The 27,464-nt window shown below is 45.4% G+C and overlaps 1 protein-coding gene across 1 annotated transcript in view; it reads right to left on the minus strand.

Moving 5' to 3' along the window:
- The window catches only part of LOC311232017 (E3 ubiquitin/ISG15 ligase TRIM25-like), a 34,821-nt gene continuing 7,357 nt past the window's right edge, over positions 1 to 27,464 (minus strand). The window contains exons 3-8 of the mRNA XM_084318680.1: positions 27,038 to 27,118; positions 24,871 to 25,023; positions 24,454 to 24,613; positions 23,302 to 23,355; positions 22,006 to 22,080; positions 1 to 3,183 (exon numbers count right to left, since the gene is read on the minus strand). Of these exons, the coding sequence (XP_084174806.1) occupies positions 2,645 to 3,183; positions 22,006 to 22,080; positions 23,302 to 23,355; positions 24,454 to 24,613; positions 24,871 to 25,023; positions 27,038 to 27,118 (1,062 nt within the window). The 3' untranslated portion in view covers positions 1 to 2,644. The remainder of the gene's footprint in view (positions 3,184 to 22,005; positions 22,081 to 23,301; positions 23,356 to 24,453; positions 24,614 to 24,870; positions 25,024 to 27,037; positions 27,119 to 27,464) is intronic.

Below are 27,464 nucleotides of genomic sequence, written 5' to 3' on the forward strand. Positions count from 1 at the left end.
ACAACAGAGGGCAAAGGTCGAGGAAATACTACAGGAAGCTAAATACTGTGTATGAAAACCCTGCATGCAGTTCATATTACAGTGATATGTCTTGTGGAATAATGCACATCATGGCAAGAGAATATATATTTTTTATGTACGCACATAATACACGTACATGACAACTTGCAGGTTACATAGAATTTAGGCCCCAATTAGCATGTGGATCTTTAGATGGGACATCTCAGGCACATCTGCTCCTTGGTTTGGTTATCAATAATCTCTATGAACAGATAATCCGCTTGAAATGCAGAATCTGTAGGCAAGGGACAAGACTTTGATATCGGAAGCATTCTGGTTTTCGCTTGTAGTCCAAGTAGTATATTGACCAATCGCGTTTGAGCGGGGATGGCACTTGAAATGTAGGAAGGAGGTGATTTCTACAGGAACATGCTTTGGTTGCATGCAGGTAAACAGTCTGTGTGGGAGGAGCTAAACAGTCTGTGTGGGAGGAGCTAAATAGTCTGTGTGGGAGGAGCTAAACAGTATGTGTGGGAGGAGCTAAAGAGGTGAAACACGTCTGTAACGTCATCTGGATCTAAAACACCTGTGTGGGAGGAGCTACACACATATGTGGGAGGAGCTAAACACCCCTGTGGGAGGGGCTAAACAGAAAGTACTGATGCGTCTAGTGTGTGGAGAACTGTTCAACTCCTTTTGAATAAATGAGTTGGTTGTTAATCAGACACGGAAGAGGAAGTCTTGGCCCGGATGGGAATCGGAAGCGAGCAGCCAGTAAGAAGTGGCACCAGAAGTGCCAAAACATTGGGCGTTGAACCCCAGAGAGGCTAAATTGTTGTCAGAAAAGTGGTTTTAACCAAGTGGAATTGAACCTGGGATCATAGGATCCACAGGCGGTCGCACTGACTAGCTGAGCCAAAGGGGTCCGACCCGTCAGCAGGTGCTGGTTGACTGCGACCGACTCATCAGTAGTTTACAGTGATATATCTTTCTGGAATAGGACCATTTCAGCAGCAAACATCTGGGATAGGTAGGGCTACGGCACACTCACCAAAATGATAACCCAAGAAAAGCACTGCTACCTTGGCATTCCATTCATTTACATTGTAGGGTGATTTCCTATCTCCAGTAGACCTAACACGTGGTGTAAGATATACTGTACTTTGTATTCTCGGGTGGGATGGTCTGCCCTGTCCACCCGCACTCGACCATTGGCATATCCTTATTTATAAGGCTATCCTTGGACTGCTGCCAACTTACCTACAGATGTACTGTACATTCTTCAAAAAAGTATGGGCAGTTATGGTCTTCGTTCCAAGGGCTTATTTTTTTTATTAATTGTCCCTTGGGTCCGTACTGAACTGGGAAAAAGGACGTTCAGGTATACAGCTCCCTCCACCTGGAATCAGCTACAAAACCACCAGCATTTGCATGAGCTGGTCTCACTGGTTGCTTTTAAAACACTTCTAAGTGATATGGAATCCAGCACACCTGGCTGCAGATGTTTTGAATGACTATGAATGGTTCTGTGAATTGTCCTTGTTTTTTGTTTTAATTGCTATATGTTGTTTTTTTTTTAAATAGTTTTTGTCTGTAAACTTGCAATTGTAACTCTGCTGCTGCCTATCTTGGCCAGGACGCTCTTGTAAAAGAGATTTTTACAGCAGGCCTCTTTGTGGCTCGTCAGTTTAAATTATGAGCTGTAGAGAGGGCGGGTCAAACAGTATCACAGAGGTAACTAGGTGTGAAATGACAAGACAAGGAGAGGAATGGTGTCATTTAGAGAAGTTGCCACACATGGATGGTTTACAATGGAGTACAATTGAAGTCTCTGTCGGTGTCCATCTTAAATGGTGAACTGTGTAATACAACTCTGTGTTGTTGTGTGGGTAAGCACGACATGTCATTGGAGAGAGCGTACTTCACAGTCCAAGAGAGGGCTTTTGATGGGGGAAGCAGAGTGTCTACCTGAGAGACCCTCCCCACACACACACACACACACACACACACACACACACACACATCACACCACCAAAGACAATAGAGGCCTTGCACATAGTGTTTGTGTGGTTTTCCGTCTTCCAACATGGCTGCCTGTAATATAGCAACCATTGTTTTGTGCATGGCGGTTGCCATGTGCAAAACAATGGTTGCTATGTGTTGATAATATATGAGAAATATATCAACAAAAACAAAAATTTGGTGTCTTATTACTGGATCTTATGAACAAGTCACAGTAGAACAGTAATATGCTTCTCCAGTGTTTTACCCACAGTAGGCTACTCACTGCACAGAGATGCAGCATTTTCTTTTGAAAGTGGTTACCAATGGTTGCAGGCAGCCATACTGGAAGAAAGAAAGGCCTCTATTGTTTGATTCCTGGCCGAGGTGCTTCTTTCTGACGGCCCTCCGTGCCTGTAGCGTCATCCAGGAAGTTATACACATGATGTAGAATGTACAGCTTTCTTTTCTCTCCACTGGCTTTCCCTTTCACTGCCACACTACAGAGGGTTAACCTTTCACTACCACACTATAGACGGTTAACCTTTCACTACCACACTATAGACGGTTAACCTTTCACTACCACACTACAGACGGTTAAGTTAAGAGCAGCGTGGAGTCCAGGTCCTGACTGCAGGCGGGGTTAGGGCGGGTCGTGGGGGCAGAGGAGCAGCGTGGAGTCCAGGTCCAGGCGGAACGCCGGGTACAGCGGCTGAGTGAACGGGCAGCGGAAGGTGTGCAGCAGCACCACCGTGTCCGACACGCCGTAGAAGGAGAGCGCCCCCTTCTGGCGCTCCAGGAAAACGCCGATCCGCCGGCAGGGCGGCGCGGCCACGGTGGTCTTGCGGTTGTCGTGCCACGCGGCGTAGCCGGCGTGCGTGCACCGCAGCCGCCACGAGTTCTCGTTCCGTCCCAACAGGCAGGGCTTGCCGCCCCCCTTGCGCCCGATGCCCCGGTAGGTGACGCCGATGTCCACCCAGCCCCCGCCGCGCCACTCCACCTCCCAGTAGCTGGCCCCTCCGAACTGACCCTCCTGGCACAGGACCTGGGCCACAGAGTCGAAGCGCTGGGGGTGAGGGGGGTAGGACTGGGGCTCCTCGCCACAGTGGGCCCCCTGGGGACCCTCCAGGAGAACCAGGGTGGGGTGGGCTGTGTCCGGGTCCAAGGACAGGCGGCAGGAGTCTAGAGAGAGAGAGGGAGAGAGGGGGAGAGAGAGAGAGAGAGAGAGAGAGAGAGAGAGAGAGGGGGGTGGGGAGAGAGAGAGGGGTGGGGAGAGAGAGAGAGAGGAAGAGAGAGAGGGGTGGGGAGAGAGAGAGAGGGGTGGGGGAGAGAGAGAGAGGGAGGGGGAGAGGTGGGGGAGGGAGAGAGACAGAGAGAGGAAGAGAGAGGGAGGGAGAGACAGAGATACAGAGAGAGAGGGGGAGAGAGAGAGGGAGAGAGAGATACAGAGAGAGAGGGGGGAGAGAGAGAGAGATACAGAGAGGGAGAACAATAGAAAGAGAGAGAGATGGAGAACAGGGAAAAGAGAGGGAGGTGGAAAGAAGATGGTGATTAGAGCTAAGAAGATGTCCGCCCCTATCGTGAAGCCATTGATGGAGAAACTAAAGCCACGATGCTGGTGCTGTAAACAAGTCTTTTTATAATATTGATGCTTGATAGTCAGTCATCTTTCTATAGTGTCAGTAGAACAGTCTTCATTTGCCCACTTAACGTTATCTAAAGCACTTTTCAGACATGCACTCGGGACAATGCACTGAGAATCGAGAACGGGCATTCAAGTTTGTTTATTATTTGTCATAATAAAATACAGAATACTTTTTTTGTGTTTTATTTTTTTATTATTTTTTAAACAAACATATAAACAAACATGACAACACACGATAAGATATACAAGCATTATTAACAGTACACATCCAATGAAATCACCATATAGTTAAATGTCTTATACAGGATATACCCCCAATACCTGCTATCTAATACCCTACACACATATGCTCTAGCTCGTACCCCCCCCCCCCCCCCCGGACCCCCCATTGGATAATCCATCCATTATCCCTCGCTCCTAACCAGACACTACCATTATATGCTAGCTTTTATTCTCTCCACCACTTCTAACCACATTGTCATTTTGGATTCATTGAGACCCAAAATTCTAGCTGTAGATATTTCTTGATAAATCACATCGAGATATGTAATAATCCAGACCTTTCGGCAAATTTTTTCCGGTTGGAACCATCGTGATGCTATCAGCTTTTTAGCCACTGTGATACCCGATAAAACCAATGGGTCTCATTCCCGAAGATTTTTCAAAGATATATTCTGGAAGACTTATCTTGGAACCACTGAGACATAATCTATGACAAGTACACTCTGAGTCCTGAACGTGCTGGAGATATGTCTTAAGTGGCTGAAACGGTGGCAGAAATTATATGATCTGATATTTGCTTGGAGAATGGCATTCTGTTGTAAACTCCAAAGCGCGTTCCCGTTCAGCTCATTTGCATACAAACCACGCCCCCAACAGTCCTTATAAAGCAACTGGTGACGCAGCTGTGTGAAATGGAATGGCGGAAGTGCTTTGAGAGCCGCGTGATTACGAAACCTAGCATCAGTCAGTGCCAATCAGAGAGCGTCTCCGAGAAATGCGGCTAGGTTTCATAATCACGCTTGCGCCCATCAAAACTAGATTAGATTAATGTATTGGCATCATATACAGCTCGCGGTACACACCTGCCGCAGCGCGCACGCACACACACACACGTGCGCGCAGTACTGTATATGAATGAATGAATGACATATAATATATATAGCCTACGGGCCGGCGGGCGTAATGAATGAACGCAGTATGGCTTATTATTCCATAATTAAGCCTATAGGCTACTGTTCATTCGTAGGCGCACACAAGACTTGTTATGGAATATTAATGCAGTCTATTTCCACCGATTAGCTTTAGTTCTTATTTATTTATCCACTGTCATTTCAGTGTTGGTGTATAGGCTATATAGTGTATTTCAATATAAGTTTAATTGATAATGATATATTCGAAGGAATGCAGGTTTATAGCTATATCAACCCCCTCCAATGTACAGTAAATGACCAAGTATGGTTGTCAATATTCCAATGTACAGTTTTGCTTGTACAGTGTAAGTCTACCACCCCTCCTACCCAACCTCCTCCAACAGTTTCTACGTCAAATGTACTCTCTTTTCTGGACTCTTTTTGTATCACAAACAGTACTGTATTTGCAAATATGGTATGTCATAAATGTATAGATGTAGCAGTACTGTCTATCTGTGTCGTGTGTGTCATATATGTTATGATGAATTGAAAATGGGGGACCCTGATGTAAACAAGACGAAATTCTTTCTCTGGTCTGCATCCCCTTATGTAATTGAGCTGTACTGTACTGTACCCATTCTGCAATCTGTTAATAAAGTTTTCAATCAATCAAACAAAGGTCTGTCCCATTGTATACCAATCAATGGGATACATTGCATGTTGACCTGCATTCTTTCAAATGTATATAATTAATCATTAAAACAGATGTGTAACAAATAAGAAATGCAAATTCCACAGAAGGCATTCAATTATTATTATTTTCAATCATTTCACAATAATTGCATAATTGTGTTTGAATATCTGAGTAATTAAAGTAATTATACATTTGTCCAAAATAGCTGGTTCAGATATGGTTAATCCAGCTGCCCTGTGATCAGATGAATCCATATTATTTATTTTTCCGACATCAAATGCGTAATTTCTTATCGTACAAATATTGTCATATTTATTTTAATTATGATCAAGTAATTAATTCCAAGGAGGCCTGTAGCGTTAACATGAAGGAATCACTATGAGAACACAGTCTGTCAAGTTATAATACAATTTTAAATTAGTCAATCAATCACGAGATTTGATCGTGGGCTGAGAGCCTATTTAAGTGTGCTCCTCAGCACTCTTAGATCTGCTCTCAAATAAGATCTCAGGAAAATTTGAGGACTCCCACTCCCAGCCCTAATATGTCTTAAATAGGCCGAAATCTGGCTAAGATGAAATATTTTGTCGTAACTTCGTTCGAGAATGAGACCCAATCTCTTTAGCTGTGGATTTACTGCATACTCAAAAACATCATTCAGCAGTAGTACAGAGGGGTGTACAGGTATATTCAGAGTTAAGAGATTTGATAATTGCTGGGTCACCTCTTTCCAGAATATTTTAACTGGTGGGCAGTCCCAGTACATGTGCATAAATGTCCCGTCGTCCCCATTTGTACATAAGGAGCATTTGGAGTCTTGTTTAAGACCCATTTTTTTCAGTCTTATAGGAGTCAAGTATGTCCTGTGAATATAGTTAGATTATATATATATATATATTATATAATATAGATTTATTTGTTGATGGTCCGGGTTCCTTGATGTAAATCGAACATTTGCCCAGGCTTCTTGCCAATCAAAATCGCTTTCCAGGTCTGGTATATCCCTCCTCCAGACGGAGTCTAGGTGGAGGGTTTCATATGAGGACGTTAGTAATTGATGATAAAAATCTGAAACAAAACCTCTCGATGTCTCTCTTTCATAGAAGAATTTGTGGTATCTGTGGTGTTCAATTGGTATCTTTAATGGAACACTGTGAGACTTCAAACTTAACAATAACTGTGTGTAAAAAAAACGTGTGGACTCGGTGAGATAATTTTTTTTGCGTATTTCTTCATAGCTACAGAAACCCTGTTTGTTAAAAACATCACATAATGAGTGTATGCCTTGCTTTTCCCATATAGGGAATCTTATAGGTCGTTTTCCAATCAAGAGTGCATTGTTATTGAATAAGGGAGTATGATTATGCCATTTATGTGGATTAGAATGTTTTTTTTGTGTTTCACGCCATATCCTGATCGCATGAGTAATTATGGGGCCAAATTTCCGTTCGCATTGCTTAATTGATAATTTAGTGTATGCTATGTCCTTCCTACGAATTCACAAGAGTATTCTACAACCTTCTAGAATATAATGCTATAAAGTTCAATAAGGCTTTAAAAAAAACATCAGCCACATCTAAAAGGTACAAGCATGACAAGGTTATTCTAATATTTTAAATAATTACTCCATTGATTTAGTGATTTGCATAATGTAGCTCTAAAAGTCTCTGTTTTTCTCTTTATTCATTTTTATTTCATTTTCTTTTTTCTCCGATGAGTTTTATTTTAAGTCTCACTCTTTTTTTTTGGATTTTCTCTTTTACTTCTATTTTCTTTATTTTTTTATTTTTTTTTATACAGTTTCTTTATTTTCCCCTTTCAACATGAAACAAGACAACACAATACAATAACAATACTAATAAACAAGACATCACAGGACAATAACAGTAATAATAATAATAATAATAATAATAATAATAATAATAATAATAATAATAATAATAATAATAATAATAATAATAATAATAATAATAATAATAATAATAATAATAATAATAATAATAATAATAATAATAATAATAATAATAATAATAATAATAATAACGACAATGACAAGACCATCAGTTAAATCAGAATAATGAAAAATAAAATAGTCATGTATAAATTAAATATATAAATTAATAAGAATATATATATATACACACATACATATATATATACATATATATACCCACATGTATGTACCATAAGGCGAGATTACCTGAGCACCCGTCATCTCCAGTATCGACAACCAAGGTCCCCACGGTCCCCACCCCGTGAGGACCCCAAATCCGGCGCCCCAGCGAACCAAAGCATCATGCCTCTTTAACACTCCGACTCACCAAGACCTCGAATCAGGGGCCCCCACCAGTCCGAGACGCGTCTTGTTTGCTTTTCTCATATTTTTATATTCAGAGTTAATGATATTGTTTACACTGTTCATTTTTTCTCATACGTATTTTTAAATAAACAATAATTTTTTTTTTGATGGCGTTAATATTTTTCTCCACTCTTTTCCTCTTTCTGATGGTTCCAACATAAGTTAGTAGAAGGTTCAAATGAATATATCAATGAAGGTATATTTTTAATTTTTCACACTATTGTTATTACATTAATGGGAAGGCGCAAGACCAAAAAGCGACATTCTATTGAATTAGAATGAAAGTTTTAGATCCTATGGCAATTAGCATAGGAAGATTAGGGTTACAAAGCTCATCTTGGGCAATCCGGTGGCTTAAGGGAGGGAGTCTTACGCGTAGGATGTGTCTATGGAACACAGTCCTGTACGACTCTCGGTGGGAGGGGGGATTAGGGGATTTTTATTTGTATATATGTATGTTTTTAAGGTCGGCTCTCAACGGGACCTCAATAATTGGATGTATATCTATTGTTGCTTCGCACTCCAGAAGCATTACCAACAACTACACAACAACATGTATAGATTATGGCTAGTTTGAATATAATGATCTGGAACACTGGGGGAATAAATAATCAACACAAACGCAAAAGCGTGCTCACACTGATGAAAAAAGAACAGGTTGACGTGGCTCTGCTAAGCGAAACGCACATTTTAGAGAAAGACATAGATACGTTAGCGGACAACACATATCATAACATTAGTCACTCTTCCTTTGGAACGAGAACTCGGGGAGTAGCCATAGTCGTTAGACGGAAGTTGAATATTGAATTGAAGGGAGTATGGTCTGATGCAGATGGTCGGATAACTATAGCTAAGATTGTACACAAGAACAGGAAAATAGCGTTGGTAGCGGTATACGCCCCAAATTTTAACGAAGTTGGTTTCTTCACTACACTTACCAAAGCAATGTTAGACCTTCCCGATTACTCATTTATAATTGGTGCGGATTTTAATGCCATTTGGAATCCAAGGATGGACAAATCTTACCCCTCCTTTTCCAACGAACAAAAAAATCATCTAATGCATTAAAGGATTGGTCGAAGATTACAGGTGTAAATGACTTATGGCGATCACTTAACCCCACGACCCGGAAGTACTCTTGTCGATCTGCGAGACATAACACATTATCCAGAATAGATTATGTTTTTGCATCCCCGAGACTATTTGATAAATATGACGTGGAAATGATACCCAATGCATTATCAGATCACTGTTATTTACTCCTAAAAAGAACATTTGGTATACTATCTTCCCGAGCCCCAAGATGGCGATTTAACTCGATGCTGCTTAATAACAAGGAATTCATTACACAACTCAAAGAAGCTCTTACAGTATTCCTACGGAGGAATGCAAACTCGGTGCAGGACCCCAGAATATTATGGATGTCGGTAAAGGGAATGATCAAGGATTTCACTGATAGCTTTTCCTCCAAAATGCGCAAGAATCGATGCTCAAAACTGGCTGAACTGGAAACACTTTACTCAACGTTATTTAATTCTTTACAATACAACAACTCGATTCGACTGGAAAAGCAAGTTAATGTACTAAAAAAAGAGATTAATGCCATATACAGACAACAATCGGAAATACAAATACGCAGCACAAGACACCAACAGTACTCTCAATGTTCTAAACCAAGTCACCTATTAGCTATGCGATTAAGAGTTAATGCAAAATTTGCAGATTCAGATTTAGATTCAGATTCAGATTACTTTATTCACCATATTGTACAGGTACAAATGGAACGTGATTTGACATTTTAGTGCATGATTATTCACAAATAGGAACAACAAAATAATAATAATGATAAATAAATAAGTGCAAAACAGGACAGAACAGTGAGACAACAATAAGACAGTAAAGTGCAGTGGTAGTGGTAGGGGACATGGATACAGTGCAGCATAGTTCAAGTCCAGAAGTCCAGCCCTAGCAGCTCGCCATAGAGGGGGGGTGGAGCAGGGGGACACCTGACTCGTTAACCAGGCGAGCCGCTGAGGGTAATGATATAACTACCATTAGAGCACAACAAGTACTTGTTACAGACCCAGAAGATATAAACGCGACATTCAAAGAATTCTACTCCAACTTGTATAAATCAGGAACGACCTTCGATCAAAACAAAATAGACACATATCTTAATCAAATTAATCTCCCTAAACTTTCAGAGGATGACGCTAAACAGTTAGAAACTCCGATCACACAGGGCGGCTACGTGGCGTAGTGGGCAAGGCACTCGCCACGAAATGCTGGAGACGCTGGGCTCGTCAGTTCGAGCCCAGCACTCCACATTTGCTTTCAGTTTAGCTGGTCGTCCGTACTAATACACATTGGCCGTATTAGGGGGTGGGAAACTGATGGGTGGGGATCGGGCGTTGTGGACAGCGACTCCTACAGGTCGGTTGGTGCGCCTGCGCAGTAGAATCAGGAAGTGTCGGGGGCAGCATGAGCCTCCCACGCGTTACTCCTCGCCACTGAGAGATCGAGCTGCGCAGGTGAAAAGATGCGACTGCTGTTACCTCAAGTACCGGAGGGGACTTGTGCTATGTATGACTTAGTCCACATTGCAGCCGGCTTGTGGGAGGCAAGAAACAGCGTCCGTGACAGGGGAGGGTTGAATTGGATGATACGAAATTGGGATGGGAGAAAATATAGAAAAATGGGAGAAAAGGTGGATCAAAAAATAAAGAAACTCCGATCACACTAGAGGAACTCAAGAAGGCCATATCCGAAATGCAAAGTGGTAAGGCTCCTGGAAGAGACGGTATCCCACCAGAAATGTACCTCTCTTGTTGGGACATAATTGGACCCTTATTATTAAATATGATTTTATACTCAGTCAAGGAGGGGAACTTCCATAAGAACGACAATATTGCACTCATAACAGTCCTCCTTAAAAAAGACAAAGACCCCACCGAGTGCGGTAGTTATAGACCCTTAAGCCTCCTCGGAACCGATATCAAATTGTACTCTAAAGTATTAGCCATCAGATTACAAAAGCATATGACGTCTTTAGTTCATCCGGACCAAACTGGCTTCATAAGAGGCCGCTTGATCACTGATAACATAAGATGAATACTGCACTTACTAGATGCTGACAAGGACGACACCATACCTAAGGCGATGTTGTCCCTAGATGCAATGAAAGCTTTTGACAGGCTGGAATGGTCGTATCTATGGGCAGTATTAGAAAGGATGGGGTTAGGTAAAGGTTTCATTGATATGATTAAAGTAGTATACAAAGACCCATCGGCCATGATTACAACAGGTATAATCACCTCCGGAATCTTTCCGGTATCACGCTCAGCTAGACAGGGTTGCCCTCTTAGTCCCGGACTATTCGATCTATCATTAGAGCCTTTAGCACAATATATAAGACAATCCCAATCCATAGAACCAATCGTAATCAAGGGCACACAACATAAAATTAGTTTATATGCGGACGACGTAATACTGTTCATGCAAAACCCCAACACCACATTGCCTCATCTGCTCGAGTTGATTGAGAACTTTGGAGATTTATCGGGATTTAAGATAAATTGGCCGAAGTCGGCTTTCCTTCCACTTAACGCCCCTGCAAAAAAAAAGTATAACCCTCCCAGTAGAGATACCTATGGTAAAACACTTTAGATGCTTGGGAGTGGAAATATTCCCCACCATAAGACAAACGGTGAAGCACAATTACATAAAAATCCAAAACAAAATCAAAGACGACCGGGGCGGCTACGTGGCATAGTGGGCAAGGCGCTCGCCACGAATGCAGAGATGCTGGGATCGCCTGTTCGATCCCAGCGATCCACATTGCTTTCAGTTTAGCTGGTCGTCCACAGTAATACACATTGGCCGTATTACGGGGAGGGAAACTGAAGGGTGGGGATCGGGCGTTGTGGACAGCGACTCCTACAGGTCGGTTGGTGCGCCTGCGCAGTAGAATCAGGAAGTGTCGGGGGCAGCGTGAGCCTCCCACGCGTTACTCCTCGCCACTGAGAGATCGAGCTGCGCAGGTGAAAAGATGCGACTGCTGTTACCTCAAGTACCGGAGGGGACTTGTGCTATGTATGACTTAGTCCACATTGCAGCCGGCTTGTGGGAGGCAAGAAACAGTTCGTGACAGGAGAGGGTTGAATTGGATGATATGAAATTGGGATGGGAGAAAATATAGAAAAATGGGAGAAAAAGTGGATAAAAAAAATACAAATAAAAATCAAAGACGACCTTGATAGGTGGTCAAAACTTAAAAACTCAGTACAGGCACGGATATCAATAGTTAACACGTTGTAATTTTTCGTCCGATTATCGAATCTTCCTGAAATCAACACTAGATCATCATTATTGTCCTTCCTCGTGCATACATGAAATGGCCCTCGTAGCGCGGCGCCCCCCACCCAACGGAAAACAGCTACACATACACACACAGATACAGCGTCGATCGGGGTAGAAATAAATCAGATCAACGATCAAATTTATATATAATGTTCTTACCTTGTATCTGATGTAGGGCTGTCCCCGACTAAGGATTTGGATGGTCGACTATGATTGGCCAAAATTTGCCGTTAGTCGACTATTGGTCGACTAACGGCATTCCATTTGGGCTGTGTTCATTAGATCGGTGAAATCCTCTTTCAGTGCCACTGTGCCTGTTTTCGTAGGTAGTTAGCCTCTGGTATGCGTGCCATTAGCGTTAGCCACGCTTCTAGGCCTCTTTTCTTTTGGAAAGAATGATAAAAAATAAAAATTTAAATAAATTATAATTTTTTTTTAAATTGTTTTAATATAGGCGGCTAGGTGGTGCAGTGGGCAAGGCACTCACCACAAATGCTGGAGACGCTGGTTTCGAGCCCAGCTCTCCACATTGTTTTCAGTTTGGCTGGTCGTCCGTACTAATACAATTGGCAGTATTAGGGGGAGGGAAAACTGAGGGGTGGGGATCGGACATTGTGGACAGCGACTCCTACAGGTTGGTTGGTGCGCCTGCGCAGTAGAATCAAGAAGCGATGGGGGCGGCGCCCCTCCAAAGCGCAGACCCCTGACGCTGAAAGATCACGCTGCGCAGGTGAAAAGATGCGACGGCTGTTACCTCGAGTATCGGAGGGGACTCGTGCTATGTATGGCTTCGTCCACATTGCAGCCGGCTTGTGGGAGGCAAGAAACAGCGTTCGAGACAGGGGAGGGTTGAATTGGACAATACGAAATTGGGATGGGAGAAAAATTGAAAAATGGGAGAAAAAGTGGATAAAAAAATATATATATATTTAATATATATTCGACTAAGAGGTTGGCCAGTCGACTACGGCTGCTTTCGACCGATTAGTCGACTAATCGGCTAATAGGGGTCAACCCTAATCTGATGTAATGCAAAAGAAATAATCCAATTATCTGATCGCCATTTGAAGTACTGGGTGCGGTGGCCCGTGCCACGTTCAACAGCATTGCATATGAGGGGGGGCAGCGTCGCAGATGTATTGTTGAAATCAGGTTACCTCGCCTGATTATTTAAACCACGCCCGCATGGCTTGGATCGTCCCAGAAAAAAAACTATACCATTCCCAGTGGAGTGCAATACCAGCCGGAAGGCGTAGGGGGCGGTATTTGCCATTTTGCGAGCTCAGACCCATTCCCAACGATAACATCAGGCTGGATGGATGAAAATGAATGGATATCGCTAATAAAAGAAATAACGACCAAAACCCGACTATACTCGTGATTGGCGCTCAAACGATGGCGAGTTAACCCGTGATTGGCGCTGAATGAGTTAAGGTGAGTGTTTGTTTAAACTTTCTCTTTTTCCACCAAAATGGTTTGCCAAAAATTCATTTCACCCAAACCCAACATTTCTTAGCTTACACAATCTTTTTTGGTTCTAAGAGAGATTTGTTGAAACAAATATTGTTTTCATGCATAGATCACTAAATAAATGTTAGTTGCGTGGCTCAGAGGAAGTACAGAGAAGTGGAAGAATGTGAAAAAGAGCGCTCTGGTGACAAGTTCTGCTACCAATCTGTATATTCAAAGTCATGCCTCCAAGAGGAGTTAACCGTTTGAGTGGAGGGGACCTTACCCTTTCACTGCCACACTACCAAAAGGGTTTCACAACCACACCACAGACGGTTAACCCTTTCACTGACACATGACAGAAGGTTAACCCTTTCACTACCACACTACAGAAGGTTAACCCTTTCACTACCACACTACAGAAGGTTAACCGTCTGTAGTGTGGTAGTGAAAGGCTAACCTTCTGTAGCGTGGTCGTGAAAGGGTTAAATTACAACCAGCGATGTCTGGAGACGGACACAGCGCTCTGCACCGACATATGGCCTCCAGTGGAAATGTGACACACCTGGCCTTAATCGTACGCTGAGCCTCTGAATTATTGACGCACAACATTGTACTCTCTCACCCCTGTCCACTCGCTCGCATCTGCCCAGCGCTCGATGTCAACCTTTCAACGATGGGCTCGGATGTCATAAACACAGTATGATTTCCATATAGATCATTGATGAGGATCGAACAAAAAGCCAGACGGGTTCTCGGGTTGCTGATCCACGCGCACAAATCTCCTTTCACTGTTCACGACGCCATAGAAATGAAAGAGAAGTCGGGGGGAGAGACAGAGTCCGAGATGGAAAGGGGGGGACATGGAACAACAGATAGACAAGAGAGAGAGAGAGAGGTGAAGGATAAAATCCAGAGGAAGAGAGAAAATTAAAGGAAGGTTAACGGCAATGTTTTGGGAAATTAGCTTATTTTGCCGTCTTCCCTTCTAATCTCTGTGTGTGCGGCACAGAGAGAGAGACCTGCAGCGCGCTAGCTAGCTTACACAATGACTGGAATGAAGATATGGACCATTAGCCTACCAATTACTCCAAAACTTATCTTGTCTTATTTACATGTAGTGACTTGTAGGGCTGGGTATTCGATTCGATTCACAAGGTCCCAAATCGATTCGATTTCCGATTAAATTAGATTCCGATTCACAAGGTTCCGAATCAAATCGATTTGATTAGATTAAATTCGATTCAATGCTATACAATTTAAATGGTTCAAGGAACCTTCTAACATGTTGCATTGTTATAAATATCAATGTTTAAATTAAGAATGGACTCTCAAGCAGTTACATGAATCCATCAACATCCACTCCAGGTCTAATGACATTAAGTATCAACAGTCTGAGATATTGAGGGAGGACTTTAGGGCCCTGATCTCCACAGTACAGTCATCTAAGAAATCCTGTATTATCTCTGGTCCCTTTCCCTCCCCTCGGTATGGGGATGGCAAGTATAGTAGGATCCGTGAACTTCATATCTGGCTGAAGGGTTACTGTTGCCTAATAATGATTCCTTATAGACTATTTCTATGCTTTCAGGAGACGTCCGGAGCTCTTTGCTAGGGATGGCCTTCATCCCAACTGGAATGGAGCCCGGCTGCTCTCCGTGGGTATGGACATGGCTCTGAGATCCGCAGTGAGTGGGAGTAGAGAACTGGAACGGAAACATAGAATAGTGGATGTGGCCTGAAATGGGGTGAGTCTGATCCATCTCATAGTTCCTTGTGTCCATGTTTTTAAAGCTACTCCCAGGGATCAGGCGGATCAAAGCTACCTAACGTAAGGTTATCCTATAACCCTAGTTATATGAGTATAGCGAGCGCTCTGCTCTATTGGAACTATCCCTTTATCCATTCTAACAATGAAAAACGTTCTCCACACGTACACACCTATTTACCTCCGCCTGGCCACACCCACATCCGCTCCTACTGTATATAAGCGGGGTCGTGGCCACACAATCAGCTCCTTCCCAAGTCTTTCACCACCGAAGGCGAAGACCATGGGGTCCTCAGTGAGTCAGAGCAGAGCGCTCATATAACTAGGGTTATAGGATAACCTTACGTTATAGATCGTATAGCTTTACGCTCTGCTCTATTGGAACACAGGAGCTGAGCAGAGCGAAAAGCTCGACAGATGTACCTGCTGACCCGCTACAACCATCAGAACTGGGGAGGACCCGAGCCCCCGGCCCTCCCTAGTGGAGGACGGGAGGGAAAGCGGATCCGACTGTGCGAAGAGGGTTTAGCACCTCAAACGCACAGGGTGAGCAGACCGTGGGACTTACCTTCGTTCAGAAGGACCCGCGACCACTCGGGCGCGCATCCCACATGCCACCAGGGAACGGACAGGAAGCAAAAAAAAACTGTCACAGCCCCCAACATCACGGGGTCGAAGGTCAAGAACCCAACCCGTGGCACGGCTGCAGCAGCGGAGGGCAGAGGAGGTCCCAGCCCTAGGACAACCTGAGGACTAGGACCCCCTGAAAAAAGGGGCCTGGTGAGGCCAACGAGGCTGCGGCATCGAGACCCCACCAGACGGTCGGTCACTGGTGACACCACCTCCCACATCGCCAGCGTATCGGACAGGACCCAAATCAAGAGCAGGCCCTTCCCCCCTTGGCACGCCGCTCTGAAGCACTCTCCTCAAGAGGCTACCCCCCCACAACACTGCGGGGCCAGTCGGCGTGCCGGGGAGACAACCCCCAAGGAGGTTGATCCCTCAATCCAGGCAACCGGCCCCAAGAGCAGAACTCAACCTGTACCTGGAGCACTGCGGACTAGACAGGCGCCTAAAGGGTCTACTGCAAGAACAGTATCCCGGCGGAAGGGGTGTTCAGTAGGGTTGGGCATCGTTTGGATTTGAACGATTCCGGTTCCGGTTCCGGTTCCGATTCTCCATTTCGATTCCTGTTCTAAACGATTCTCGCTTCCGATTCTTTGAGGTGCAGGTCAAAACACAGCTTATTTCGCAGGAGATTTTTATTTATTTTTTTATCTTAAATTTTTTTCATACTATTCACATTGTCAGTTGACTTGATACAGTTTAATTTGGTTGCTGTACTGTAACTAGGGTATTAATTAACAAAGTAAAAAAAGAAAAAAGAAGAAAAAGAAGAAAAGAAAATAATCGAAATGCAAATATGTTCCTATTAGAACCGGTTCTCGGTGCCCAACCCTAGTGTTCAGTATGCTGTGCACCATGTCATAACCTCCACAAACCCGACCCCCCAATCCAGCTGGGTCGAGGTTCAAAGAAGAGGCTGACACAATTGGCAGATGTCATGAAATATGCGGGGCATACTCTCAGGCAGACGGGGTCAAGCCCGGCCTCAACCCGAGAGTCGACTCTGCTACCAACACACCGGAGAACCAACCACCCCCCTATGTTTAGTTTAACAGGAGGCGGTTAATCCCTTAACCCACAAAGAAAACTCAGAAACATAACTGTGTGTATACACAGGCTATACAAGCAGCACACGTGTTTCAGTTTTCAAAGGGTTAACCCAGGCCAACAGGTCGGCGAGAACGAGTTTGGACCTGGGCCCGGCGGACCGGGACCTACACAGGGATGCCTAGAGGAGTTGACAACAACCTCCCCGCCAGCCCCCTCCCAGCCCCGTCCTAGCAGGGAGGGAGGGGTGAAACAAATGGAGAGGGACCAAGCCCCTTAACACAGCGCAAGGTACAACACAGTATGGACCAAGCATGTCACTGTTAAGGGCAACCCGTGGTTGCATACATATGACACACACATCCACGACATCAATCCCTGCGACGCCCGGCCCGACCCGGCATTTTCCCCCCGGAAAAGCACAAAGTCCTTCGGGGTACCAGAACAGCAGATCTGCGCACCAGCGGACAACGGGTTAACTGACCTGGTCCGGCGCGACCAGAACCAGACCCGCGTCCTAGTCACGCCGCCATCCCCAGTCCTAAGAGGGGGGTAGGTACGCGTGTCGATCCAAAACATCAGAGAGGGCGCCACCAAGACGGTCAGTACGCGAATGCACTGCTCCTGGTGGACCACCTCATGGGGGCGTGAGACCCCTCCACCAATGTTCTGATCTATTCCGTGACCCCCTCCCGGAGATGCACGTGAGCCGTCAAGTCTAACCTAGTGCACTGGCACTCGGTAGAGATAAAATCTCCTTCCCAGCCGTCCGCATAAAAAACGTTGTTTCTATGAATTGGGCAACCAAGGCGCGCCAGCCCATAACGTGGTTCCACATTGAAAGCACCCAGGGCCAGCGCTATATGCACGTCGAGAACCCGAAACACATCAATGGTGAATTCTAATAAGAAACACCAGACAACGTTCCCTCCATGCTGTCTGGGACGAGCAGCAGGAAGCCGGTCTATAAGACACAGACACAGGTCTCATATGACGTGTCTGAGGGTAAACCCTGTAAATTCTGCTCTTTACACAAGAGGGGAAGACAGAAAATCCCCCAGAGAGACCTCTACGTGAGTAACAATTGAAAAAGATATATGTAATAATTGGGCCAAGTGACCAAAGGCCCAATACACACTTTAAGAGCAGAGCAGAAAACAAACAGTTTTCTAATGCATCGCATCATCCAACTTTGACAATGACAGCGGTCTGCAGCTTGAAAACTCACGGATGTCTCATGGCCAATAGAAAACGCGCCTAATGACGTATTCCATGGCCGGGGAAATCCCGTGACCCACCCATCCTAATATGGAGTGGAACCAGGGAAGCCGGCCCGAAGGGACGGTGCTGAGGAGCCTCCTGGTCACGTCGATCCCTACCGTTCCCCCCGGGCGCAGGACGACTGGCTGCAGCGGTAGCGGCACTTCCTCCACTCCTGGCCTTCTTCTTAGCAGGCCCAGCAGCGGCGGTGGTGACGGTGGCGACGGCTGCAGACCTCTGCCGGCGTTGCCTCCTCCTCACGTCACCGGTGGCATCGGGTCGGGGAAAGTGGGGTTGGAGCACGGAGCGCTCCTCCTCCATCTCTCTGCAGGCTGCCGTCATCTGCTGCATAGCCGACCCGAAAAGTCCAGCATCGGAGAGGAGGGCCGTGAGCAGTGGAATCCTCCTCTGGTCCGGCACCCGCACCTGCTCCAGCCAAAGGTGGCGCTGGATGAGAGTGGCCAGGGCGCGCTCCTTCCCGGCGGCTATCGCCTGCAGCTGGGTCAGATGTAGGATGGCTCCAGCCGTCTGGGCGTGGAGGTACCGTTGATGGTCATCTAGTACCGCCCCGCCCGCCATCAGCCCCGACATGTAGCGCGCCAGCTGCGCAATGTTGGAGGTTGCAGCCAGGCTCTGTGTCGAGGCGATGTACACCTGGTCACTCCACACACACACTCCACGCCAACTGCCTAGCCAACTTCCCCAGGGGAACTGGCTTTCTTAATGGCTCCCACACCATCTCGGGGCAAAGGATGGATGCCATCGGGCTATCAAGTCGAGGCACCACGTCCTTTAGCCCCTGGACCAAACCCACCACCCGCGTGACTGGCACGTAGGAGGGGGTAAGGCCAACGATGCGGGATATTACCTGTCCCCGCGCCACGTAAGCCTCCATCGATGGGAAGAATGGGCAGACAACGCCCGTCTCTCTCACAGGACGACGTTGCCAGAGATTACCTATCATGTCATCGGGAACAGGTGCCAGCAGTGGCTGCGGCAACGCCACGCCATTGGCGACTGCGGCGGCCGCTGGGCATCTCGTCTCCGAGGTTTTAACCCAGTCCCAGAGTATGAGGGTCCCCAGGGAGACGTAGCACTCCCTGCCACTCCCTGAAGGGGAGAGTGACACGTCTCCGCCGGGCCTTCGAACAAGAGAGCCCCCACCCCCTCCATGTAATCCTCCATCGGATATGGAGAAGAGGCGAGAGAACTCTCGCTCGGCTCCAGCACAACACTGCCACTAGGCCGTTCACCCCAGCTGCTCGCCGTCCTACGATGAGAGCGAGCCAAGGCGAAGATTCTGCGACGCAAATCCTCGGCCACCAGAGGAACTGTCGGCCGACTGCCCTCTAGGGGGAACCAGGGCCGGAACTCGGCCACCTCACAGGAGATGGGAGCTCAACGGCCCTTCGGCGAAGCACACTTTCCTCCGGGCGCCGCTCAGGCACACCTGCCTGCCACAACCGTGGTGCTAGGAACGCCCCACAACGCACGGAGGACGCCGCGACAGTGAAGCACTGGAGGAGGGTAGCGTTGTAGTCGTCTAGACCCTCCGACGGTGAAGACATTATCCCTTTGTTTTTTCGAAAATTAGCGAGAGAGAAAAAACAAAGATACAATGTCAACGTAGCTCCTTTCCAACAAACTACTTTTGGCACTAAACTAAAGTGGTGTATACAGACACTTTCGGTGGTGAAAGTAGGGAAGGAGCCGATTGTGTGGCCACGACCCCGCTTATATAGGAGCGGGTGTGGCCAGGCGGAGGTAAATAGGTGTGTACATGTGGAGAACGTTTTTCATTGTTAGAATGGATAAAGGGATAGTTCCAATAGAGCAGAGCGTAAAGCTATACGATCTATAACCAAAGATCTTACCTAACCTTCTGTAGTGTGGTAGTGAAAGGTTAACCTTCTGTACTGTGGGAGTGAAAGGGTTAACCTTCTGTAGTGTGGTAGTGAAAGGGTTAAAGAAAATCCGTCTCTTTTTACATTGTTATTTCTACCCGCTGTAAATACACAAGTCACAATATTTAAATAATACAGTTTTGGAGTAGTTGGAAAGTGTATTTTGTTACATTTGACGGTAGGCTAATGGTCCGTATCCACTCCCAGTCATTGTGTAAGCTAGCTAGTGCGCCGCAGGTCTCGGACCCCTTCTCTTCTCCCTCTACACTAAATCACTGGGTAACATTATCACATCTCATGCCTTCTCGTATCATTGTTATGCCGATGATACTCAACTCTTCCTCTCCTTCCCTCCCTCAGATATCCACGTCTCTGAACGGATCTCGGCCTGTCTGTCCGACATCTCCGCCTGGATTACGACCAACCACCTCAAACTGAACATAAGCTAAACAGAATTGCTCCACCTGCCAGCCAAATCCTCCCCCCTGACCGACCTTTCCATCACAGTCGATAATGCAGCTTTGACCGCCTCCCCGACCACCAAGAACCTTGGTGTTGTCCTCGACGACCAGTTGAACTTCTCTGCTCACATCGCAGCGACAACCAGAACCTGCAGATTCCTCCTGAGCAACGTCAGAAGGATCCGCCCCTTCCTGACAAAAGAAGCCACCCAACTCCTCGTCCAATCAACAGTCATCTCCCGCCTCGACTACTGCAATGCATTGCTTGCTGGCCTCCCGGCCACTGCCACCAAGCCTCTTCAACTCATTCAGAATGCAGCGGCCCGCCTGATCTCAAACCTACCGAAGTCGGCCCATGTCACCCCACTTCTTAGGGACCTGCACTGGCTCCCCATTGCTGCACGAATCCGCTTCAAGGCCCTCGACCTGGCATACCGTGCGGCAAAAGGAACCGCTCCCGCCTACCTATGGTCAATGGTCTCTAACTACACACCCTCAAGACCCCTACGCTCTGCATCTTCTGGCCGTCTCAGACCTACTCCTATCCGAGCTCCGGGAGGGTCATCAAGGAGAACCTGCCTTTTCTCAGTCCTTGCCCCACAATGGTGGAATGAACTACCCACCCCAGTTAGGACAGCCGAAACCCGTCCAATCTTTCACCGTCGACTAAAGACGCAGTTCTTCAACCATTATATGAAAAAAAAAAAAAAAAAAAGTCTAACCCTAACTAACCTTACTGTCATGCACTTGTCCTAATAAACTAACCTACACTGTAACACGCAACACTTTGATGAACATTGTTACTCAGCTGATAGAGTTGTGCCCTTCCTGATGACTTGTCGTACAGAACTTGTAAGTCGCTTTGGATAAAAGCGTCAGCTAAATGACTAAATGTAAATGTCTCTCTCCCTCTCTCTCTGTACTGCATGCACAGAGATGAGAAGGGTACATAGCTTCTTGTCTGACTCTAGGGAAGACGGAAAATTTGATAATTTCCGAAAACGTTGGCGTGTTCCTTTAACAGAGAAGTAAAGAAGAAAAGGAATCAGAGATAACGAGAGAAAGACAAAGGGAGAGACAGAGAGACAACGAGATGTGGGGAGAAGACATTATCAACCGGGGTGGGGGGTGGGAGGGGGGGTCACTGAGGGGGAGGTGCACAGGTGGAAGGATAGGAGAGGTGTGGGTGTGTCATACAGCCGCCACAGGGGTGTGAGAAGTGTGGGGGGGAGTCACTGCAGTGTTGCCACGGAGACATCGTCATGGCGACAGGCTGTGTGTGTGTGTGTTGTACTCACACCGGTGGAAGATTGCTCTCATCCTCTGGTCGGCCGGCTGAAGAGACAGGGAGGAGAGAGGGAATGATGACGGCACTGCGAGAGAGAGAGAGAGAGAGAGAGAGAGAGAGAGAGATGAAAATATGAACTACCTTCCCCAGATCCTTCCCTCGCTGTGCAGGCGCCCCGACCGAACTGTAGGAGTCGCTGTTTACAACGACCAGGACCCACCCCACCGGCTTTCCCACCCGCTGACACTGCCAATTGTGTTAGTATGGACGGCCGACCAAGCCGGAGGCACCGCAGCTGGATTCGATCCCACTGTCTCTGTGGTGGTAGACAGACGCTTAGTCCGCTGCGCTACCCGGCCGCCCGAAGTGATTATTTTTAAAGAAACAATACATTTCACCACCCAAACCTTGGGTATAATCACATATGTTCCCAAAGAGTATGATTATTATTTTTTTTTAACTTCCTTTGCCGGTCATCTCTCAAAATACCTTTTCATTACAATGTTTACAAACACAAGCGTAAACCTGCAAAAGTAACATAAATTGTCCAAATTGTCTTGTTCATCAAATTTAAACCTGGGGGCCCTGGTCTGCAATAGTGATGTGTGCAGGAGGTGAGTCAGACCAGGTTGTAGTAGAGACATCTCCATCTCTCTGTCCCCTGTAGAGACATCTCCATCTCCCCTGTAGAGACATCTCCATCTCCCTGTCCCCTGTAGAGACATCTCCATCTCCCCTGTCTCCCTGTAGAGACATCTCCATCTCCCTGTCCCCTGTAGAGACATCTCCATCTCCCTGTAGAGACATCTCCATCTCCCTGTAGAGACATCTCCATCTCCATCTCCCTGTAGAGACATCTCCATCTCCCTGTAGATACATCTCCATCTCCCCTGTAGAGACATCTCCATCTCCCCTGTCTCCCTGTAGAGACATCTCCATCTCCATCTCCCTGTAGAGACATCTCCATCTCCCTGTAGATACATCTCCATCTCCCCTGTAGAGACATCTCCATCTCCCCTGTCTCCCTGTAGAGACATCTCCATCTCCCCTGTAGAGACATCTCCATCTCCCTGTAGAGACATCTCCATCTCCCCTGTCTCCCTGTAGAGACATCTCCATGTCCCCTGTCTCCCTGTCCTCTTCAAACTCAATCATTAACCAGGCAGTGTCCTGCTCGGTGTTAAACGGCAAATCAGAACCAGGATAAATGCGTTAAACTGGGTCAACAACTGGGTCATGATACTGGCACAGGAGAGGGGGGGGGGCAGAGAGTGTATGTGTGTGTGTGTGTGTTTCTCAGTCTTACCTTTACTAACACACTCTCCACCAGACATGTTACAAGAGGAAGACGTCTCGTTAACTGAAAAAGAAACACACACAAGTAGTGTGACAGATTATACACTGAACCACTGACAGAAAGGGGGTGTCTGTGACAGATTATACACTGAACCACTGACAGAAAGGGGGTGTCTGTGACAGATTATACACTGAACCATTGACAGAAAGGGGGTGTCTGTGACAGATTATACACTGAACCACTGACAGAAAGGGGGTGTCTGTGACAGATTATACACTGAACCACTGACAGAAAGGGGGTGTCTGTGACAGATTATACACTGAACCACTGATTGAGAGTGTATCTGAGACAGATTATACACTGAACCATTGATTGAAAGAGTATCTGTGACAGATTATACACTGAACCACTAACAGAAAGAGAGTATCTGAGACAGATTATACACTGAACCATTGATTGAGAGTGTATCTGAGACAGATTATACACTGAACCACTAACAGAAAGAGAGTATCTGAGACAGATTATACACTGAACCATTGATTGAAAGAATGTCTGTGACAGATTATACACTGAACCACTAAAAGAAAAAAGAGTGTCTGTGACAGATTATACACTGAACCACTAAAAGAAAAAAGAGTGTCTGTAAGTGTTATACACTGAACCATTGATCGGGAGAGTGTCTGTGAGTGTTATACACTGAACCATTGATCGGGAGAGTGTCTGTGCTCACATAGACCAGGGTTGTATGGCAGCATTTTTTTTTTGTGCAAAAAAAATAAAGTAAGAGCCCTGGAAAGAAGAGAAGAAAAGCATGATCTGCAAAAAGACACAAAAATGTATCTGAAATTGTAAATATTATGCTCCTTTTACAAAATGTCTAGGACGCACAAATTCATTAGCTGTTGCTCATGCTACTAAAATGGTAGCATAGTAGGATCTTATAGACATGATGGCATCGCCAGTGTTTGTCTAAGTGTGCAAAGATATGATGAGGTCATCTGTGTGTGTGTGTGTATATGTGGGGTCATCTATAATGTGTGTGTGTGTGTGTGTGTGTGTGTGTGTGTGTGTGTGTGTGTGTGTGTGTATATGTGAGGTCATCTGTAATGTGTGTGTGTGTGTGTGTGCGTGCGTATGTGTATGTTGTGTGTGTTCTCCCACCTGCATGGCTGATCTTGTCCACTTCCTCTCTGCAGACCTCCTCCATGCGGGCCCTGAGGTGGCACAGCGCTCTCTGGGCAGCACTGAAGGCCTCCGTGGGCAGGCTCAGGGCTGTGGAGCGCCTCCTGGTGGCGAGTGGTGCACATAGCAGGGGCGCCGCCTTGGGATCGGAGGTGAGTGGAAAATCAAACTCAACATCATTCACAGCTTCTGCTCTCCATCCTTCCTTCTGTGATACAGTTCGGCACTTAACCCTTTCACCACCACCACACTACCAAATGGTTAACCCTTTCACCGCGATAATGCAGAAGGTTAACCCTGTCACTGCCACACGACAAAGGGTTAACCCTTTCACTACCACACTACAGAAGGTTGAAAGGGTAGCCATTACTGACTTATCATCCCCCCCCCCCTCACCTGCAGGAAGTGGCCATTGTCGTCGCTCAGTAACAGCTGACTTATTTCCTGATCTCTCCTCCTCAGCTCCTCAACGTCTCTCTCCAGAGTCTCCATGTCTTTCTCTGCTCGCCCGACCACTGCCCTCTCCTTGGCCTCCAGTTTGCCTCGCACCTACAGTATAAAGTGTTAAAGTGAGTTTATAAACACCTACAGTATAAAGTGTTAAAGTGAGTTTATAAACACCTACAGTATAAAGTGTTAAAGTGAGTTTATAAACACCTACAGTATAAAATGTTAAAGTGAGTTTATAAATACCTACAGTATAAAATGTTAAAGTGAGTTTATAAATACCTACAGTCTTTTTTCTTTTTTTACATTTATTTAACCTTTATTTATCCAGGCAAGCAAGTAAGAACAAATTCTTATTTTATTTATTGTGAAAAGTGCATAATGTTGTGTTTTTTGGGGGGGAAACCCTGCATACCGGTATCAGTTGATATCGGTATCGGAAATTAAGAGTTGGACAATTATCGGTATATCGGATATCGGTAAAAAAGCCAATATCGAACATCCCTAGTCTCATCTCATCCTACTAGGTCTCTCACCTCAGATTTAGTCTCGTCTAGGGATGTTCGATATTGGCTTTTTTACCGATACCGATATTGTCCAACTCTTAATTTCCTATACCGATATCCGATACAGATATATGCAGGGTTTCCCCCCCAAAAAACGGAATCATTTCAGGTAATTAACATTACATATCTCTTGTTGTGGAATTAACACAACATTATGCATACTTTTGACAATAAATTAAATAAGAATTTGTTCTTACTTGCTTGCCTGGGTAAATAAAGGTTAAATAAATATTAAAAAAAAAAGAAAAAAAAAAAAAATAATAATAATAATAATAATAATAAAACATTTTAAACCGATACAGATATTTTCCGATATTACATTTTAATGCCAATATCGGCAGATAATATCAGACATCCCTAGTCTCGTCTCGTCCTACTAGGTCTCTCAGCTCAGATTTGGTCTCATCTGCAATCTGTCGCCTGCAACTGGTACAAAATGCGGCTGCCCGTCTTCTGTCCGGTACCAGGAAACGTGACCACATCACACCTGTTCTGGCTTCTCTCCATTGGCTCCCCGTCCGTTTCCGTATCGATTTTAAACTTTTACTGACTGTTTTTAAAGCACTACACGGGCTGGCTCCACTGTACTTAGCTGAGCTCCTGCATCACCACACCCCATCCAGAGCCCTAAAGTCAGCTGACCAGCTGCTGCTGGAGGTGCCTAGGACCAGGCTTAAAACTAGGGGAGATAGAGCCTTCGCTGCTGCTGCCCCCCGGCTCTGGAACAGCCTCCCTCCCACACAAGATCTGCCCAGAGCCTAGAGGTTTTTAAATCATTGCTCAAAACACACCTCTTCTCCCTGGCTTTTGACTAGAGCTAGCCTAGCATTTACATATGACGTCCGCTGTCACTCTGGACTTTTTATCCAATTTTCCTGTCTCTTTTTATTTTGCACTTTGCCTTTGCTTTCTTATATGTACTGTACTATACATTTTTTCTGTAATTTTAGTGTATTTTATTTAGGGCCGTCTTAAATACTTCGAAGCTTCGTTCGATGGGCATGGGATTCGAATATGAAAATAAAATTCGATTATTAAAAATAAAAAATAAAAAAATAAAAAGTGATATATATATATTTTTTGTGCAAAATCAACTCTGCCTCTCTTTGTTAACTACAACAAGCAATGCTGTTTGTTATTTAAGATGAGGTCGGACTCGGCACTGACAGATTTGTGTTCATTGTGCTGCTTTTATAAAGCCTCAAATGACGGCTTACAATATTTCATGAAAGCAAAGTGTTTTGTTTGTCTAAGATTTAAAAAGGTTTAAACTTTACAGCACTGACAAAGTTGAACAAAGTGCTGTACAAGTCCCACAACAATTTATTTTTTTATTTACATTTTTTTATCTCAAAGCTTCGAATTAAAATCGAATCTTGGCCCCGAAGCTTCGAATTCCAAAAAAATAATCGAAGGTCAGCCCTAATTTTATTGCATTGTATGTGTTTTTTATCATGTGAAGCACTTTGCTTTGGCTGCTAGTCATTTTTAAATGTGCTATACAAATCAAACTGACTTGACTTGACATCTCATCCTACTAGGTTTCTCACCTCTGACTTGGTCTTGTCCAGCCGGTGGGCCATGTCGGCAAACAAAGCCTCACTGTCCTCCAACACGGCAGACGCCGACACCTGCGGCATGGCAGAAGGGAGAGCGATGGATAGATTAGATTAGATTAGATTATACTTTATTGTCATTATATTTGCATACAACGAGATTTGGGACTCAAACTTACGGTGCCGTAGTGGAAGCAAATATAAAATCACACAAGTAATAAAGGATAAACATAAAACACTATACAATAAAACAATGTTACTGTGGTGTTATCCTAGTTTAGATCAACTATGTGGTCCGGTTCTATGCTATGACGAACAGGAAGTAATGTTAGAGCTGGCCAATAGGAATGAGGCTGGGGCTGCATGTTTAGTGTTGGAACTCAAGGTCACGGAGAGTTAACGTACGTTAAGGCTACTGTAT

The sequence above is a fragment of the Notolepis coatsorum genome (assembly GCF_963971535.1).
Source record: "Notolepis coatsorum genome assembly, chromosome: 7".
Taxonomy (NCBI): Eukaryota; Metazoa; Chordata; class Actinopteri; order Aulopiformes; family Paralepididae; genus Notolepis; species Notolepis coatsorum.